This window comes from Carica papaya, chromosome 3, assembly GCF_054855325.1.
Source record: "Carica papaya isolate Zhongbai chromosome 3, ASM5485532v1, whole genome shotgun sequence".
Lineage (NCBI taxonomy): Eukaryota > Viridiplantae > Streptophyta > Magnoliopsida > Brassicales > Caricaceae > Carica > Carica papaya.
The window spans coordinates 1,148,652-1,168,537 of NC_142311.1; the positions used below are offsets into that span (position 1 = coordinate 1,148,652).

Sequence of the window (19,886 nt, forward strand, 5' to 3'; positions counted from 1 at the left end):
ATGTGTGTGTGTGTGTGTGTGTGTGTGTCTTTTTTGCTTTTTTGCGTCAAGAGGGAAAGTCAAGTAAATAAACATAACCAGGATAGGAGGCAGAAGCATTATGTTTAAAATTTAAGCAAACTTCAAGGTATAATTTCTATTTGTACATCTTTGACCAATGTTCTCAGATTGTTGGTAGTAGATTGAACGGCATTAAGAAAATGGTTGAATCAACATCAACACCTATCCTTTGTAATGCATATAGAAATTTACAGAAAATCTACTTGTCTTCGCCTCAACCGTCCGAGTTTTCCTCCTTTCGAGGATGACCGAGGACACCTCTGCCACCTTGTCCCATTCTGTTGCCATCCCAGAATGTTGTGGAGTCCACTCTGCAGCCAAGCAAGTTGAAACAAAAGATGCACATATAAGAAACAAATTAATGTTGACATTTATAAAAGAGAGTTTTTAAAGATCATAATGTTAACGGATAGAATACTAGTGCATATAATTAAATTTACGAGCTCGAGCTTACAATAGTTTTATACGAGAAAGAATTAAAAGTTTAAACCTTCTACTATCAACGATTGACATTCACCAGCAAAACCTTAGTTGAAATCTTACGTAAATCTTATGTTCTTATATTCTGGCACAATCCGTACGAGAAACTAAAGCCTAGGAAGAAGAAAATCCCATTAGGATCTGCTAATATACACTCCCACGGCACAAAATCGGAAAGCTTAACCACAAAAGGGAAGAAATTCATGGTAACCAGAACTCATACTAAACTACAACAACCATGGTAGTTCTCATTTTCCCAACATATAATTCAATTGGCAATTATACTTGCAGTTTCTTCCTGTAATCTCACCTATTAAAGCTACATATGTAATTAATCCATAAGTTTAGTAAAATTTATTTATAAATCTAAATTAGTTTGACCAAAGGATAGTGAAATTTTCAATAAAATACTAAAAATCAACCTCATATGAAGTTTCATGTGAAATTGAAATGATATACTTAAAATTATTTCAATTGTGCAAGATTCAAGTTTAGATTTGCATATAAATTCCATTACATTTCTGGATTTGTTCCAGACTAGCCTAAAGAGGCAATATAAGCACTTACCTTTTCCCCCCAGCTTCTCACGTCAGTCACTAGTGACCCGAAGGTGACTGCTGTTGTTGTTGCTGCTGCTGCTGCTCTGACCCCTGTGGCCACCCTTGCCTAGCCATGTAGTTGGGTGGCTGCTGGGCATATAAAGCAGGGTCCATAACAGGCTTCCCCATTATCATCCCAGGAGCTCCAAACTGCGGCATGTGAGGAGCTGCAGGCATGTATCCGTATGGAAATGACTCCGCAGGTCCCCCAACAAGAAGACTTCCTCTTGGAATCGATCCAAGGACTTCATCTTTCAGATCCTCTCTCGGCACAATATCAACTAGAAAATCAAAGATATCAGTCCTTGTTATAGCTGCAGCAATGTCATTCTTTTGAAGTGTCCTCCTCTTGTTCTCCTCCGTGTGATTCCAAGAACGCAAGGTCAGTTCAAGGATGAACATTTCGCAAGCCCTGGCAAACACAACCGGTGCCTCAGCTGATATCATTCTCACATCTTCGTCAGCCTTCATGATCTTCTTGATACGGGCTAAGGGAAGACTGTGATTCTTGAAGTCAGTAACTTTATCAATATCCTGAAACTGGTTTGCCCAAAAATTCTGGAGCTGTTCCTGCAATTGCTGCTGTTGTTGCTGGTGAATTTGCTTATAAGCAAGTTGGTGCTGTGCAACCTGAGCCCCAACTGGCTGATTGGCTCCTACCGACGTAACAACATTTCCCATATTAGGGGCTCCAGCAATTTGATTTGGGTGATAGAGGTTTGATCCATATGGCAACTGACTTCCATTCCCAACCCCGCCCTGTCCATGAGCATGATGATCCATTTCGATCCTGCTATATAGAGAAAAAAAAAAAAAGGATTTAGTGCCTCTGCTTTTTATCAAACAGGTAATAGGCATGAAAACGAGCTAAAATAAGTACTTAACATGATAGCACATTTAAACTAATCCATGATCAAGAATTACCTCTAAGTTTTTCAAGACCACTACAAGCAAGCAAGAACAATAAGAAAATATCAAAAGGAAGACTATGTAAAACAAGTATGAGTTTATACCCAATGAAACATGCCTTACAAGTAACAAATATAGTGAATAATAGAGGTATTTTTCATCTTTCCCCTTTCAAAGATTTATTCAACCACATGCAACTGGTTCATCAGTATCTTATTCAAAGGGATCTTATTCTCAGAACCAAGATTCCAGAGTCTTGTTTAAGAGAAAATTTGAAAAGCCTCAGCAGATTTTCATTTTCGATACTAACATAATTCTGAATTATGGGTTCAAGCTCCAAAGACTAGACTCATCATAACTGCATAGACATGCAAAGAACAGATATAATTGGTGAAATTCAAAGTGAACAGATGAGTTATATGCGAAAAAATAGGGTATAGTAAAAAAATTGAAGAAGCAAACCAAACAAAACCCAGCAAAAATGAAAGAGATGATGACATACTAAACATCAAAATACTGCGAGGACACAAAAATCATGCTTTTCATCAGACAAAAAGAACAAAAACCCAGAAAATAAAATCAAAGAATAAAACCAACCCACAAAATAAAATATTAAAATTCACACATGTATCATCATGCTTGTAAACGGGATATCTATCTACCTTTCTTCTCGATAAGCAAACAGAGAAAACCTGAGCTTTACCAGCACGATTTTTCTTTCACCAGCTCGAAAAATTTGGAAGAGCACAAAAAGAGAATCTTTAGAGAAGAAGATACTCTGAAAGATCGAACAAAAGGTTGAAATACGAATTGTGGGTCGGCGGGTTTTTCTTTTTATTCCTTTTTTTTTTGGCTTTCTCCTCTCTGTGAAAAAGATTTCTCCGTACAGACGAAGATCTACAACTGGATGTGTTTAGGGTTTCGAGGGAATCATAAACATGGGATTTTTCGTAATCATTGACGTTTCCCCGCTTTGGTTTTGTTGGAAAGGAACCTAGGATTGCAAACAGAACCCTTTTTAAGGTTAAGAGAGAAAAGGTTGAAAAGCTGAGTTTAGAGTTCGATCGGGTTTATGACGTCACACACAGAAACTACTTGTTTATAGTATTTGCCCCTTTTGATTTTACCATTTTGCCCTTTTGTCGGTTTCTCTGTTAGTGCATTTGTTCATATTATGCTGTTGGGTACGCTTGGAAAAGGATTTTACCAAACATTTGTTGTTATTATTATTATTATTATTATTATTATTTCAAATCATCTTTTATTAAAGTTAATATATTTTTTTTTAATTAAAACCTAATACATATATTTTTTTGCTAATCAAAAAAATCAAATTTTAAATATTTATTATAAATAAAAATTCGAATTAGAACGTTGATTAAATTAATATAATCTAATATAGATTTGTATAATCTTTTACCAATAAAATATTAAAATATTTATTAATATTTTATATTTAATAAAATATAACTCGTAAGCCATCAATTAAAATGCATTCCTTCAATATTGTTCTCCAGGAGCTAATTTACACGGCTGTGTTTGGCTGGAAAGCAATGAGAAAACCATCATGAATGCCAGAATGATTCATCAACAAAGCACACCTCAGAGGCTCTAGAGCTGTTTCAACAGAAACTACTGGCTTTGCCAGCAGAAAGATAACCAGCAAATCCAGAATTCGATAAGCTTAGTATGGCTTCGGGTAGCCAGAGCCACCTAACTGAATCACTACAAAGGAAACGAGTCCCCTCGTTGCAAGTTCCGAAGCTCGACATTCTTCACCCTCTTGATTCAGAGAGTGAGAGCACAGATCTTGGGTCACATTTGGATTTGATCCGACTAAATTAACACGCCTTGACAGATAAGAAAAGGAAATAGTTGAAGCTAGGAATCAAGATTCATGATTTATCAGCAAGATGTGAAATTTACAAAGCAGAGTACATTAATGAACAAATGATTGTTGACATGCATCAATCTGGAACAGAAGATCACATTCTGCCGATCACTATTTTCCATTAACTTACATCATCTTGATATGATTTTCAATCGTGTAATAAGTAACAATCTAAAGGATACGGCAGAAAATAATTATTAACTGAAGAGAAAAGATGCCTGTATTTAGCTGCTATCCCTAGTATCTACATTCTTCTTCCTCGGACTGAGACATACTCCTTTAGATGATTATCATTGAGTAGGCACGGAGTTTCTCATGGGTCAATGCAATGAATCTAACAATAACTAAGTAAAATGAAAAGATCATCACCTTGAAAATTTGGCAATAATTAAGCTAACTATGGTAAAGACAACGTAGAGACCTACAAGGCAGAAGCCCCAAAACCTAGGCACTTTGAATCTAGACCAAGTTATGACTAACAGAGATCCCATCAGGCTCAAGAGCAGGAATACAAAAGCAATCACTATACCAACATGAAAATGAAGCTGATAAGCATCTGGAAAGACATCGGCAGTTTGCATCACCAAAGCTGTTCCAAGTCCAACAAGCATGTTAAACATTGGCCCAGCAAAGCATCCAGCCATGGCCATTGCTGGATGACCTGCTTTAGCAATTGCAATGTCAGCAACAAGATCCCCCACTGAATTCCCCCATGCAAGCACCGTAATACCAAGGAGTGCAGGTGGTAATTTAAGAACTACTCCAAGTACAGCCAGGCAGCCAAGAAGTTCACCAGCAATGGTGGATATCCAAAACACACTCATTATGAATGCCATAACCACTAAAGGCACTTGCTCAGTTTTTGGAGGTTCTCTTTCCACAATAAGGTGAAGAAGTGCAAGAGAGGAGCTTCCCAAGAGTACTATAAACCAGAGAGGGAAATGGACATTCGGAAGGAGGAAAACTATAGGATGATCTAATGGCACGAATGAACTGCAAGCATATATAAAAGCTAGAGGGCAAAGAGCAATATTGGCGGATAGGTAAAACCTGTTCCATTCCGAAGGTGAAGTTTGTGGAATTGTGAGCTTCAGCAGAAATGATACGGGTAATTCCCATACTTTTGGAATCTGCGTGTGGAAAGAACAGGAAATTAGAACACAACTCGTCTGATGAAAATTAATTTCACTTTGTTCATGAAGAGATTAAATGAACCAAAATAAAACTTACAAACAATATTCCCAATCCAAGAATATTGAACCATGTGATATCTGGCAATGACTATCTTGTAAAGAGCAAAATCCACGAGAAAAGTTTTCCATTCAAGAAGAGCAACGAATATAACATGTCTGTTTTTCCCACTTCAAGCATTACAAAGACTAAATACTTGTACCACCCACTTCAACCTTATTACCAATCAGCTTAACAACACTACTCTCCTTATGAAGCTTAATCAATTTACCATATATTTCTGGATAAAACCTATTCTTCATAATAAAAGTGGTGTATACCTACGGCTATGTTTTCTAAGGCTATGTTTTCAAAGGGTCAGACAACTGGGATAGGAAAAAAGAAAAAATCCATTGAATCTTGAATCATTTCAAAGGCTGTGTTTTCAGAATCTTTATGAAAATTTGTTTACAAATTCATACTTAATTCAACTAAAAGATTATGAAAATACTTCCTAATATAGTGAAAATTGACTTCACGTACAATTTTACATCAAACTTGATGTTCCAATTGTACATGCATTCCATATGAATTCAATTTTCACCATCTTCTAATATAACTTGCATAATCTACTGCTAGTAGAATTGAATGTAAATTAAGGAACAAACGGAGTATCTCCAAGATCCTAAAAAACTTTCCAAACAAGAAAAATAAACAATCAATGCAGAAGAGCCTGAAAAACAAACATTACCATTCCACAAACTTGATAAAATCCAGAACTCTCCTGCTTCTCCACCTCAAAATTCTCTTCAGTTTCTCCGATCTCACAATCCTTTGTAGCAATCAATTTCTCTACCTCACTAGCTCCACCACCATTCTTCCCTCTTCGTCCTCCTCCTCCACCATTACCACCCCCACCAATTCCCAAATCCATCCAGAACACAAACCCAACAAAGAACAGATAGAATCCAACAAATCCAACTGCCTGCCATATAAAAATCTCCCCACTCAAATACACATAGAACAAGAACGACGCCCCGATCAAGTAAAACAGCACATCCCTTACAAAAGATCCCGGGTCCACCGCGAATGGTGCCGCGTAAATAGCAACAAAACCCACCACGAAGGCTGAGACAAACGTCCCCGCCGACAATATCGCGCTGAACCCAGTCCGGTACTGACCTCCGCGGACCGCAGCGACCGAGGCAAAAACGTCCGGCGCACCATTGCCGAGGGCCAAAAGGGTCACAGCGCCCATGCTTGGAGAGAGGTTTAGGAGACAAGAAAGTTTGGTGGTAACAGTAGAAAAGTGGGTCTGCGCGGTTTTGATAAGGATATAGAAGTAGAGGAGGATAAGAAGAGAGAGAGCAGGGATTGAGTGAAGTGGGTTCTGATCAAAGAGGCAAAAATGGAGAAAGTAATAGTCAATGATGCCATTGCTACTGTGGGTACTTTCTGTTTCGATAGAAAAGCAAGATGGGTTCGTTTCCCTCGTTAGCCCTGGGGACGAGGAGTTGGAGGTACCGAGGAGAAGCCTGCCAGGAATTAGAGGGAAATTAGATAGGTGGGTTGGGGACGGAAGCGAGGATTTGGGGGTAGTGAGGAGGAAGAAAAGAAATGCAGAGACGAGGGTTAGAGAAAGAGCTGAGGTTTTGAGGGAAGAAGGAAGAGTGGAGGTCAGTGCCATGCCATTCCCAAAAGATTTGATTATTTCCTACTGCGTATGGGGTGTGTAGCGGGATTGTTTTGATGTTTGATCTTGAGTTGATGAGCGTTGGATCAGCTAAAGATGATTGGACTGTTCGGGTTCGATGACCTGGGTAACCTCTCTCTCTCCCTCTCAGAAGTCAGATCTTTCATGAATATTTAATGCATATATGTAGATGGGTGTGTATATATGTGTACATGTATATACAGAGGCGGGGAGATAGAGAGAAGCTTCTTGGGTCGCGTTTGTTTTCATTGATCGAAAACGCTTCTTCTTATTTTAAGCTTAATCAACATACAGTTTGTTAAATTTTTAATATTTTTTGGAATAAGTTTTTACCCAAATTTTCATATTTTAAATTAAGTTAATAAGACTTTAAAAAGTAGAATTTTCAGAAAGAAATTACAAGAAATGAAAACCTACACCACTGTTCCCAAAAAATCTGATTCGATTAATGAAATCTGCAAGGTGAATCAGCTCATTTGTCCCCAAACAGAATATTTCTTTTGTAGAATAAGCCACGTTAAGGGATATAGAGATTGGACTGTTCCCACTTCCAGGCTATGTACAGTTTCACAACATATATTGCAAGTTCCTATCAAATCTCCATTCTTCCCTGTTCTATCCATCTATTTACCATACATACGCTCAACAGACATTTCTACCAATTTACACAAGACTGGATTTCGAAGTGCAACAGTTTTTCCTATATACACAAACCTGAGAGATGCTGCTATGGCCGAAGCTTTCTCAATAACCATTTCCTTCGTTGACGGATATTCATTTGGACAAACATCGAGACTTGTCTGTCATCTTCTAGAAGTTTACAGGCTTCCAAGAAAAGCTCATCATCCATGCCTGGAATAGCTTGAAGAGCATCAACAACACTCTTAATTGAGCTGCAGTCTCCTCCATCATCTTCATATGTCACTGATTTTTTAATCATATCTGACTTCTTAGCAAGTGTTTCTGGCATCTCCTTGTTTGGTCTCCGAACTTTCCTGGGAGCTGATATTGATGAATTTGTAGATTTTCTCCTTTTCCGATTGGATATTTCAAGCTCAGAAGCTGGAATTTGGGAGTCTCTGAAGACACCATCAACTCCCATATTCATAGGGGAGTTCCTGCCCATCATTTGTACACCTAAACTACTTGATCTTGGAAGTCGAACTTCACCACCAAAAATCCTGCATAGATCTTTGTAAGTACCTAAATTTGTACCTCGGTAAGTGATTGCTTCTGGATAGTCCTGCACAAGATCATAGCTAAAACTGTAACTTAAAATCTTCTTCAATAATCAAAGGTCTTTCACACACTATACACAGAGTTCGGTTCAATCAAAGTCATGCAAAGCTGCAGGGAAAAAAAATAATGACAGAAACATTGTTTGTTCTATAACCAGTAATGTTAGAGAAAGACTGTACCTTGATATAAGCTTCCCAAACATCATCATCTGCTGCTACCATTTGCTGAGATTCATCCCAAGCAAAGCCATTCTGACAAAGAATATTCGTGATATTCATATATTCCTTCATCAATCTTAGAAAGTGATCTTCAAGAATATATTTGTCACATATAAACCCAAATTTTTCATTGAATGATGCAGTCATCCAAACCCAGGCCTGTCTGCTGAACGTATGACCAATCTTATTCCCTCTGTGCACCTGCTCTAACATAATGTCAATGAAATAACTATCCATCTGGCTTGTCCATTCTATAACCAAGGGACCACTATTAGCGGGAGACTGGTAATCCTCCTCTCCTACAAATCCATAAAATTTCAATAAATGTAAGTTTATGTGACACCACAAGAAGATGGAATATTCTGATCTGCACATTATTTGATGAAGCTGGTGTCCCTCTGAATCAGATAAAACAAGTACATATCATGAATTAATATAGAGCAGTTAGAATCTCCTCTGGTCAACAGATCAGACTTGCTGCAAGTCATTATTATTTTGCACATCATTTTGGAGCATATGTAACAATAATTAGAAAATTCTTGCCAAACATACCAAATTAGATGCAAACCAATAATACTCTTAAATCGTTATCTTCACAACCAAAAAAAATCTAAAAACTATTTCCCTTTTCTTTTTTCTAGACATTGTTTCCCTAAATATGCAAGTAAGACTGATTATATCCCCTTAGTGCTTTTGTATACAGGTTTGCACCCCCTCGATTGTTCTATACATTTTTTTATTAAAAACAAGACCGATTATATCCCCAGTTCCACAACACCATCTTTTCAATCCATATTCATAAATGTATTCACATGCTTTGATCAAGTTGTAAACCGATAATGACAATGATTTTCCCACATAGCAAATAAGCTCCAAGGAGAGAGAGAGAGAAGGAGAAGAGAGATTATACCACTTCCTCCTAGAGCAAAGTCGTCAGGGTCATTAGAATGAGATAAATGATGTTCCCTCCCATTAGGATATGCATTCCCAAATATCAGGAACAAATCATTATAACTTGGGAGAGTTCTATTTCGATACCATGGTGCATCAGGATGTTCCTGAAGAATTCATATGTAAGCTACTAGAAACTTCAGAAAGCAGAAATTTTCATATATGAGAAAATTCAATCAAATGGCACCTTGATGTACGCATCCCAGTGATGATCATCAGCAGTTACCATCTGTCGCATTTCATCCCAGACAAATCCATTCTGGTCCAGCAAGTTTTTTATATCATGGAATCTCTTCCTTAAATTCATAAAATGACTGTTCAAGACATCTTCGTCATGCTGGGATCCAAATTCTGCACTAAATTTTGCAACCATATTTTCCCAGGCTTGCTTGTTGAATTTTTGATCCATCATATTCCCTTGAGAAACTTGTTCTAGCATCAGATCGATGAAGTACCTGTCCATTGGCAGTGTCCAATCGATCCTTTTGCAATATCCATTCTTAAGTTTGGCAGCTTCAACAAATTTTATAACAGAAAAAAGAATATGAAAAAAAAATATATATAAAAGCTTAATACCTACTGAAACCAATAAATATTGAATGGGACAGTTAAAAGAACTCAGACATCTCATCAATCATGAAATAGAGAATACCCAAACTAACTCATCAAAGTTCCCTCAATTACTAGTGTGCAAACTATTGAAAAATCCTTCTGCCAGCAGTTAAAAAACAGGAGAGGGGTGGAGGGTAGAAGGGAGAAAGCGGCATATTGATGAATGGACAAAATTAACATGCTGATAACTTTAAATGAAGTAACAAACTCACCATCACCATTACAGAAAATACTTGGAGTAGTTTGGTTGCCACTTCCACAACAAGAAGAATTTCCATAAATCAAACACAAATCATTATAGTTTGGCTTGGACTTGGTCCTATATGATTCCGCATCTGGGTGTTCCTACATGCACTATATGTGAGTCACTTAATATATGAATCAACGTTAACACTCAATAAACAAGTAAAGCACCTTGATAAAAGCATCCCAGACATCATCATATGCTGAGACCATCTGATGTTTTTCATCCCAAAAAAACCCTCTTTGATCAAGAAGATTGTTCATATCATTGAATAGTTTCCCTAAATGTTTATGACGACTCTTCAAAAGTTCCTTGTCAGGCAGCAATCCAAATCTTTCCACGAATGACACAGCGATATCAATCCATGCTTCGTTGTTGAAAGAGGAACTAAACCTATTCCCTTTACGCACTTGCTCTAGCATTAAATCAATAAGATATCGATCCATTGAAGTTGTCCAGTATTCTCTCAAGAAATCACAATTTGCATGGGATTGGGTCTCCTCACCTACACACACAAGAACCTCATGAGATACAATTTATAAGAATCATTGATTTTCAAGATTTACAAACATACATCAAAACAGCTTACTATTTGAATGTTATCTTCTGAATTTAACAAATTAACATTATTTCTAACTATAATTTTTTAAGGAAAGAAAAGATTACAGGAAAGCTTCCAACAGCAAGGAAAGCCCCAATAACTAATAAGTAGCATGGAATCACGCTTTCACTATCTGCAGACACAAAAACTACAAAGCGTATACATAGGATGGTAAAAAATATATTTAAATACTTTCACGAATAAATAATAAAACATAGGATTATTCTGTGTCCCCATTTAAATTGGGGGTACCACGCCCATGTATACTTAAAGCAACAGGAACGTAATTAATATTTGGAACCCTTCAACTATAGATATTGGTAAAAAGGAGTTCAATGGTACTAACAGGACACCATAGAATTTGCCTAGAAAAGTCTTAGTATCTAACCAAAGATCATGGCAATGACACCACTCAGGCAGCATAAAGTCCTCTAAAATATGAATGTTGTTTTCTAAATAGTTTTAAAATATAAACAAGGATGTTATGTGCATAAGAAGGTTTCCCATACATTTGAGTTTTAATCATTGTTTCGAAATCTAAATAGTTGCCGCATCATTCCAGATAATGCAGATGCGGCCTCTATTAAAATGAGTGAAGAACTGGTCCAATTTCAAACTCAGGAAAGGGATGAATGGAGACAGAGAAGGACAAAGGCATGCAAGCGGCATTGCTAGGGGCTCCAGCAATGTCTTAAATGAGCGTGCAGCATAAGCATTGCCCTAATCAAGCTCAATATGGGAGGCAGCTATTCCCAAGATTTACCTGCCAATATCATGGCTAAAGGTAAAATCCGCAGATCATCCGATCTAGAATACCTTACCCTAACCTTCATGACTGAAAATAAACATACCATTCATCAAATTTAAGCCTTCACTCTCGAGATCTATATTGTGAGCCAATTGTCTACGTCTTCCATTAGAACTTTCTTCGCCGTATATGACGCACAGCTTGTGATAGCTTGGGAGAGATTTCTTTAGAAATGATTGAGCTTCAGGATGTTCCTGCATCAATCAGTTTAGGTGATAGAGAATCTAAAATACATTTAACAATAGAAAAAGCTGTTGAATCTACCTTGAGATAAGAATCCCAAACATAATCATCAGCTGTTACCATTTCACGAGTGTCATCCCAATAAAACCCATTCTGTTGTATAAGAATCTTTATCCCATTATATTGCCTCCTCAAATATTTATACCGTCGCTTCAAAGCATCAATGTCATATTCAGATCCAAATTTTGCATTGAAAATTGTGGCCATTTCAATCCAAGCCTCAGATACAAATGCATGACCAATTTTATTCCCTCGTAGTGCTTGCTCTAACAACAAGTCTGTAAGATAACGATCCATAGGTGGAGTCCAGCATTCTTTCTGAATGTCAATTCCAGCAGAGAAATGCCCTTTTTTTTCTTCAACTGCATGAATTGTTGAACTCAAGATTCAGACAAACTGCTGAAAATCAACACTCTATCTTAGAGTGTGTTACCATGCACACATAAATCATCCCAAGAAAAGAAATTAGGTTGAAGTCATGCTCCCACCACATGCAGACCTTTCAAACAAATGAAGATCCATGTGATTTTCTTGCATCAGATATAAGCTATGGTATTTATGAAATAATGGATTAGGCAACCAATTACCCTACAAATTTAAAAGAGCCTCACTTAAACCCCTCAAACAGTTTGGAAATTTAATTTTTAACATAAACAAGACAGCTGGGACAGAAACTCCTTGCTTTTGGTTCCAATACCAAATGGAATAATTATTAGGTCGACCAAACCCAACAAAAGATTAAATTGATAGAAAATTATACAACTTCATTTTCCATACTTCAACATGCATGATCACTACTCCCAAAAAATTTTTTACAAATGAGCACCAGGTCAAGAACTGTGCTCATAAAATCTGAACAGCACAGCAATAAACATCATCCTACCTGGCCTATTTCTCTAACATACATCATGTATGATAATTTAAAAACTTTCTAAACAACCGAATTCAAAAACAGAATCTGATTCTTAGTTCACAACCAAAAGACTTTCAGCAATATCTAAATTGCCAATATAAAAATGTTCACCTATCTTGGATGGATTGAGGCTCTCATCAAAGTTTTTATCATGTTGCATATGATCCCAAAATTCATTGTTGCTCGAATTTCCATATATCAAATTCAAATCTTGATAGTTCAGCAATGTCCTATTTTTGTATGAGCGAGCATCTGGGTTCACCTAAATCCACAATAATAAGCATAAAAGACAACAACTTTACATTCATAAAACAGATGGAAATGATAATAAACCTTTATATATTTGTCCCAGACAACATCATCAGCCACTATAATTTGCCGTTTGTCATCCCAAGAAAATCCTTTTTGTTCAAGAAGACTCCGGATATCCATATAGTACTTCCACAGTTTTCTATAACGGCGTTTTAGAAAGCTTTTACCATATTGCGAACAAAATTTAGAGTTGAATGAAGTGAGCATATCTTTCCATGCTTGTTTGATAAAAATGTTATTGGTTTTGTTGCCCTTTCTAATTTGTACCAGCATAAGGTCAACAAAATATTGGTCCATGGCTCCTGTCCAATTCATTTTTGAATGCTCAGTAGCTGCTGGGGTAATGATACAAGTTCCAGGACCTACAATACAAAAACTAATCGGTAAAAGTAGTCATTTCTTCATAAACAACATGCAGTACCTGTTGCAATAGAAAAAAGCAACACTTTTCAAAGCAAAAAGAAATAAACAAAAGCAATTATCTAGCAGAGAATAAACTTGGTGAAAACACGCTCATTGCTTAATCCTTATTAATTTCAATAGGAAAAACCAGCCCTCATTTCTTTCTATGATAATATACTCAGGAAACAGTTATATGCCAGCTTATGTGAGAGTACCATCCAGGTGGATCGTTTAACTGCAAACAGTGGTAAGTATAGTGGAGAGAGTAAGAGACTTATGACCATTTCCTAAAGCTTGGGCAACAGCTGATACTAGAGTCTCCAACCATTGGAAATGGTGTAAAACCACTTCCTCCGAACTAATTAATTCAAGAGAAGTGCTGTAAATATCTTTACCTCATAAAACACAGTTACAAGAAGCTGTTAATAATCTGCTTCCTGTATATGGTTTCTACTTAAAAACTTAAGCTTACGCTTTACATTATTTGCTTATATAGACCAAAAACCAAGGAAATATACGTTTTAAATGCTGATGATATTGGCGACTTTTCCTTAGGGGTTCTTAACTAGAGCAAGAAACAAACCCATAATCAGTCCTTGCATATCATCATCAAAGTCTATGTCATGACTAGAACGGCTGTATCTTCCATCGGCTTTTGTATATGCGTATATCAGGCACAAATCATTGAAATTCATCAAAGTTCTGTTTCTGTAAATTTGTACATCTGGCTGAGCCTGCATAGACATCATGTTAACAGTAAATCCAAATTACATTAACAAAAGCATTGACGAAAGACACCCAAATGGGTTAAAGAATTAGCCAGCTCACCTTTATCTGAGCAGCCCAGACACTAGAATCAGCTACAACCATTTTCTGATCATCATCCCACGAGAATCCACTTTGGTCGAGAAGATTCTTGACATCATTATATTGCTTCCACAAAATGGTGTAGTGACTTTTCAAGGTATCTCTATCATATCTACAACCAAATTTCGCATTGAACATGGTCAACATGTCTGTCCAAGCTTGTTTGTTGAATGTATGCCCTAATCTGTTGCCTCTATGCATCTGATCTAACATAAGGTCAATAAAATACTGTTCCATGGTTGGGGTCCAGTTTGTCCTCGTCCGGTCACCACATGTAGGATTTTGGCTGCCCATTTCTTTCCTAACAATAACAGTAACAATAATGTAAGAAAATCAAATTATCCATGCGGAAATTGACGCCTAAACCAGGAGCATAATCATGTCCTCAAGTTAAGATGACAAAAACTTCCCCAAACCACCATTTGATATTTAATCACGTCTAAATTCATGCATTATACAAAACATATCTTTGCAGCTTAAACTTTGACAATAAATGATAGATAACAAACCTGTACACTACCAAAAAGGCTTGAAATACAGCAAAGAAAAAAGAGGAAAAAATTAAAAAAAAAAAAAAGGAAGCTAAAAGAATTCAAGTAACAAACACAGCAAATATAAAAATATCACACCGCGAGCTCGAGATTCTTAATTAAACTAGCGTTAACAAGTTGCAGGAGCCCAAATTAGAAAATGAAATAAGACGGGCTCAAAATTTCGAAGCTCATCAGTCAAACCGAAAGCAGAGAAGCAAAATCAAGAGAAATGCATCACGCAACCACAAAATCTGGGCTGAAATTCTGCAAAACGGAAGTCAAGTTCTCGAAGTACCTAAGCGGTGTGTTTCTTCACTGGGAGAAGTTGATGAAGAACGGAAGCAAAAGAATCAGAAAGTGCACGCACAGAAGGTATCATTTAACAAATGATTTCGTATCCGTATACGTATTATACGTACTACTTGCAAAGCGGAGTGGTACCTGGAGCAGCACTATGATTATGCGGGAGAACAGAGAGAAATAGAAAGAAAACGGAGAAGCCTGACGTGGGAAGGGAGATGGATAGTATCGCCCAAAACTGTCGTCTCACGGGGGACTTTCAAAAATAGAGGGTTTGACCTACAGGGCCTGTTTGGCTGCCGCGATAAGTAAATACATGGCTATCCCGGAATAGGATTACACCTGACCGTGTTAGTAAAATGACCCATTGGTCCGTTTAATTAATATGTATTTGGGTTAGCATAAACCATGCATGTAGAAGGTAAGTGCAAATCGCCCTTAAGATGTTACTTATTTTAGAATAAAGTTTTCACTATTTGTGAATTGGTTAATTTGATATATATATATATAATATAATATAATATAATTTGTTATCGTGAAAATCCGTCCAATTTATATGATATGGTATTTTTTCTTACTTTAATAATTATATAAAAACTGTGATGTATAAACAGCACCAACACTGGGACACTGAGACACTGCTCGCTAGTGGCATCTGGTTCCCGGGTTCAATCATATACATAGATACAATGCCCCCATTTGTTGAGTGAAGCCAGCTGATGTTCAAGATTCCTTATCATGTTCCATCAGATTATCAGCTGTCACTTTTCGGTGATTTCAATCAAAATTTGGCCGAGAAAAAATGAAAAAGGAAAAGGAAGAAGAAGACAAACAGACAACAAGTGTTTAAAAAGCTCAACAGTGTTCGTTGTCCTCCCTCCAAAATGAGTTCTTTTCCCTGTTTCTTGCTTTCTAATAACTTGGCTGAGATTTAATGGTATTCCGCTACGGGAAAATTACTGAAGTTTACAGAGGAAACATACACAACACTCAAAGACACCCTTATCTATATTCCTCTGGCAATCGGTAGCCGGGCAAGACAATTTTGTCAGCAAACATCTTCCCAGTCTTGGGCATTACGTGCCAATGCAACGTCAAATTGAATTCTTTGCCGCGAAGATTGTGTCCCTGCACAATGTATGAAGATCAATTTCATATCTAGCAGTAGAAGAGGCCTGAATTTGTGGTGTGTATTTCACGAGATGCAATACCTGATCAACAAACCGGTACTTATTTGAAGTTTGAATCCAGAACTGCGCATGCTCTTTTGCAGGTATTATAGCATCCCAAAGGGAGACCTGTTGCATAACATTTTTTAACTAATCAACCAACCATAGTGTACATAACTTCCAACTGAGGACAAACTAGGCATGCCCAGCAGCTCAAAATGCTAATCCAATTTCATTCTAGCCTGTATTTGCTAACATATTAATCGCGCAAACAAATTAAAAGATTAAGCGCCAAATACCCAAAAGTAAATGCATGCAGATGTAGTGGAGCTCACCTGGTTCATGGAATTCTTTGGAGTTTCATACTCAGCTGCGACAAATATGAAAAGCTGCAATTTCCAACAGTTAGATCCTTCTCACGACGACCATCATCTCAACAAGAACATCTTACGTACACATCTTAACAGAAAACATTATGTTTTGGGAAATCCATATAGGAGGAAATTTTCTGTTGAAGTTGTTTAATACAACAACAAATAGACAAATAAAAAGATATTGATATATGTAAGTTGAAATCCCCTTAAGTTTATTCCTTAAGACAAAAAATATCACCCAAAAGAAAGCACCAAGGAAAGAAAAGTTAGAATATCAATAAGAAATAATATGACCAACAAAGACCTGAAGTCTATTCCTAAAACAAAAAATATCACCCGAACGAAAGCACCAAGGAAAGAAAAGTTAGAATATCAATAAGAATTAATGTGATGAACAAAGTGAATGAAGATCTGTGAGATAACAAACCTGCTTCGTGTTCCACGTAAACAACGACTGCAAGTCAGCTGTTATATTCAATGTTAGGCTGACCTACACAACATAAGATGCATTTGGCTTAGAACTGAACTTATAGAAAGCATATAAAAAAATAACCAGAGAGAGAGATAAATAGAACCCTGACTGTGGAGTAACAAAAAATTACATTGCAGAGAACAAATTAAAATGATAGTAGGAACCAGCTAACCATACTCCTACTAAAAATCCGAAATCTATATTTGTCAATATTATTTTCATCCATTAACTATGATGATATTCCACTTTATCAAAGATGTGAAGATTGCAACTGCAGACACTCTAGAAAGTAGTCCACAAATACTTGGAGCTTCCCCTATGGACCACAAGGCTCTATAGCTAAAATGGTAGGTATTTTCAAACAAATAATGTTCCAGTCTATGACACACCACAACCCAATAATAAAAGAGAACTAGAGAAGGAGATATGCAAAAATATACCTTGGTTATATTTCAGCATGCTGATATAGTTCCCTCTTGGGTTTGGAAATCAGTCTATGCTTAAAGTCTAAGAAAACAGTAAGAACCAATGTGTGCAAAGAAGTACTGCAATGACAATACTCCCAGCAATTGCAAAAACTTATACATCCTATAGTTTTCAGGAGACAGGTCTGTTCTCAAGTTTATATCAATCAGTGATTTGTTTTAACCAAATCAATTATTAGGTAGGGGTAAGCAACATTACAAAACATAACCGGGCACCATCCGAACCGAGACCAAACTAGAAAGAAATTGGAATGAAGACCGGACAGGTATAATTTCAGTCGGGACCGGACTGGTATTAGCAAATACCCAACCCACCAACTTCCTTTTTTTAAACATAAAGTGTGAATTGTATTGATATAGGAACCAAAGAAGCGCCACTCATATGCAAAAATTTACAAAGCAATCAGTGTATCAATAAGTCTGCTAAATCCTTCATAGAACAAATAGGACAACCCCGTAACAAATAACCAAGAGTCTAAAACCATCTCTTCTTAAGGATATCAAAACTATTTACATCCTCCACACCATCAAAAACTCCTCTACTCTCTCCTTCCACACCACCCATAAAGTTTAAAGAGAATTCAATTCTTTCTTAGGTTTCCTGTGCGAAATTCTGATATACAAAAACATATAATGCAAGAGCAAAGAAAATCAGTGCCCATCAATATAGAAATATTCACGACATATCAATAAAATCTTCAACCACAGACTGGTGCAGATACCAACTTGAAGGTACGTGTCAGAAAAGACAAACACATCCAAGGTAGGAGACACCTAAAATTGAAATAGTTCCACAATACACAAACTAATGATCTCGCAGTTAACGAATACTTCACTTCACTTCACATGAAATGAGCCATGTAGAAAAGATCCCTTTTCCAAAAAGCTAAATAATAGAACCTTAAACTGTAATCCCCTCCTTGTGCAGATAGCCATAGCCACATTGCTCATCTAGCACGCATCTAAGAACAAGTAACAATACATGATCCTAAATAGAAAACCTTTTAAAAAAGTTCCACGCTCCCGCTAAATGAAATTAGATCAGCTTCAATCCAACAATACTCACAAATAAACGAAAAACCCAGAAGCCTAATCGTTTATTAAGCACATACCAAACTTAATTACGTAAACACCCGGCACAGCTAAAAATAAATACAACGAAAAGAAATACGAGAGAGAAATCATACCTCATCGTTTCCATGCGGCTGCTTTTGAAACCAATTAACGTTCAATATCTACAATCACCAAAGACAGAGGAAAAACCCAAATCAATAATTATCTAGGGTTTCAGAAATCCCAAGAAAAAACCGAAAGCAAAGAAAGCGACGCATAGATCTATATAATACACACACTCATAAGTTTCCTATGTATGAACATACAATAACATCTATAGACGCGAAGCGAACAAGAAACCTGGATTTCAGCAGAGGGAGAGGGAGAATTAAGGTTGTCGGAGAGGGAGGCAATTGCGCACATAAACGCCAGAATAGTCACTGCGAACGTGAGCAAGGCGTTTGCTCTGTACCCAAACGAGTGCATTTTAGCTAATGGCTTTCTTCTCCGTGTGACCGATGAAGCCGGCGTTTGCTTCTCTACGCTCCGCGAGAATTCGTGTCTGATTCTATGGCTTTCTTCTTCAGTTTCGGGTCTCTGGACAAGTAAAAGCAAGCAGGCACGGCGGGCGGTAAATTGTTTTTTAATTAATTTTTTTAATACTGCGATGCTGCATTTTGATTGGACAAAGCACGTATGCTGAAATAAATTAGCTGATGTGGCAAACTGAGATTGGCTTGACTTGTTCACAGGTCAACCAAAAACTTGAATATTAACCCTTTTATTAATTAAATTACCAATTAACTTTAATTTAATTCATTTATATGGTGTAAATTATAACAAAAAAAAATTGAAACTAATTTTAATATATTATGGCATAATTCAATAACTAAAACAACATTTTGTCTTTTTTTTTTTCAAATAATTCAGTGGATTTTTAGTAAAATTAATATATTTTAATAATTAAATTAATGTCCAATATATTAAAAAATAATTTTTTTTTTGAAAAAACAAAGTATAAATTAAATTAACAAACAAAATTATTAACATAATATTCTATATTTATTACAAATTCTAAAGAACACCACTATATAAACTCTATTAATCATCTTAAATTTGTATCAAACTTTTAAAAAGCAATTAAAGATTATATTGTATACTTCAAAAAATAATTTCTTTACGTTTTCAATTCTTCAAACCACACTCATTATATAACATTTAATATATGTTTCTTACATGATATCTAAACCCAAATGCATGTTTACAT

The 19,886-nt window shown here is 36.5% G+C and overlaps 3 protein-coding genes across 6 annotated transcripts; all 3 read right to left on the minus strand.

Moving 5' to 3' along the window:
- Nucleotides 1-85: 85 nt before the first annotated feature.
- On the minus strand, nucleotides 86-7,057 carry LOC110815516 (cation/calcium exchanger 5). 2 transcript variants are annotated; one of them, XM_088214893.1, is made up of 4 exons: nucleotides 5,861-7,057; nucleotides 4,990-5,069; nucleotides 1,108-1,929; nucleotides 86-371 (listed from the first exon to the last, which is right to left on the minus strand). In XM_088214893.1, the coding sequence occupies exons 1-3, from the start codon at nucleotides 6,794-6,796 to the stop codon at nucleotides 1,137-1,139; spliced, it is 1,809 nt and encodes a 602-aa protein (XP_088071019.1). In that variant the 5' UTR covers nucleotides 6,797-7,057; the 3' UTR covers nucleotides 86-371; nucleotides 1,108-1,136. The 2 variants fall into 2 exon arrangements, with proteins under 2 accessions (XP_088071019.1, XP_088071018.1); XM_088214892.1 differs by having other exon boundaries at nucleotides 1,108-1,932.
- Nucleotides 7,058-7,247: 190 nt separating this feature from the next.
- Nucleotides 7,248-15,352, minus strand: LOC110815515 (uncharacterized). Of its 3 annotated transcripts, none has more exons than XM_088214890.1 (13): nucleotides 15,062-15,352; nucleotides 14,195-14,529; nucleotides 13,950-14,100; nucleotides 12,986-13,326; nucleotides 12,764-12,914; nucleotides 11,761-12,101; nucleotides 11,540-11,690; nucleotides 10,258-10,592; nucleotides 10,056-10,188; nucleotides 9,419-9,744; nucleotides 9,191-9,338; nucleotides 8,242-8,579; nucleotides 7,248-8,066 (listed from the first exon to the last, which is right to left on the minus strand). In XM_088214890.1, exons 2-13 carry the CDS (start codon nucleotides 14,525-14,527, stop codon nucleotides 7,551-7,553), a joined length of 3,264 nt encoding a protein of 1,087 aa, XP_088071016.1. In that variant the 5' UTR covers nucleotides 14,528-14,529; nucleotides 15,062-15,352; the 3' UTR covers nucleotides 7,248-7,550. The 3 variants fall into 3 exon arrangements, with proteins under 3 accessions (XP_088071016.1, XP_021899032.2, XP_088071017.1); XM_022043340.2 differs by having other exon boundaries at nucleotides 14,195-14,534; XM_088214891.1 differs by having other exon boundaries at nucleotides 14,195-14,534; nucleotides 15,208-15,344.
- A 536-nt stretch (nucleotides 15,353-15,888) lies between these two features.
- LOC110815389 (signal peptidase complex subunit 3B) lies at nucleotides 15,889-19,253 on the minus strand. Its single transcript, XM_022043183.2, has 6 exons — nucleotides 18,980-19,253; nucleotides 18,754-18,801; nucleotides 17,037-17,099; nucleotides 16,571-16,624; nucleotides 16,278-16,364; nucleotides 15,889-16,194 (listed from the first exon to the last, which is right to left on the minus strand). The coding sequence occupies exons 1-6, from the start codon at nucleotides 19,103-19,105 to the stop codon at nucleotides 16,069-16,071; spliced, it is 504 nt and encodes a 167-aa protein (XP_021898875.2). The 5' UTR covers nucleotides 19,106-19,253; the 3' UTR covers nucleotides 15,889-16,068.
- Between the last annotated feature and the right edge of the window lie 633 nt (nucleotides 19,254-19,886).

Excerpts from the sequence above, each read along its gene's own strand:
- LOC110815516 (XM_088214892.1), bottom strand. The coding sequence starts at position 6,796 with ATGGCACTGACCTCCACTCTTCCTTCTTCCCTCAAAACCTCAGCTCTT. Across the intron at positions 5,070-5,860 it reads TTTATCAAGTTTGTGGAATG|ATTCCAAAAGTATGGGAATT; the intron begins GTAATGTTTGTT and ends TTCCACACGCAG. Across the intron at positions 1,933-4,989 it reads TCACCTTCGGAATGGAACAG|CAGGATCGAAATGGATCATC; the intron begins GTTTTACCTATC and ends TTCTCTATATAG.
- LOC110815515 (XM_088214890.1), bottom strand. The coding sequence starts at position 14,527 with ATGGGCAGCCAAAATCCTACATGTGGTGACCGGACGAGGACAAACTGG. Across the intron at positions 12,102-12,763 it reads CCTCAATCCATCCAAGATAG|TTGAAGAAAAAAAAGGGCAT; the intron begins GTGAACATTTTT and ends CAATTCATGCAG. Across the intron at positions 8,067-8,241 it reads TTTGGGAAGCTTATATCAAG|GACTATCCAGAAGCAATCAC; the intron begins GTACAGTCTTTC and ends GATCTTGTGCAG.
- LOC110815389 (XM_022043183.2), bottom strand. The coding sequence starts at position 19,105 with ATGCACTCGTTTGGGTACAGAGCAAACGCCTTGCTCACGTTCGCAGTG. Across the intron at positions 18,802-18,979 it reads CTCCCTCTGCTGAAATCCAG|ATATTGAACGTTAATTGGTT; the intron begins GTTTCTTGTTCG and ends TGGTGATTGTAG. Across the intron at positions 17,100-18,753 it reads AGCCGCATGGAAACGATGAG|GTCAGCCTAACATTGAATAT; the intron begins GTATGATTTCTC and ends TATGTTGTGTAG.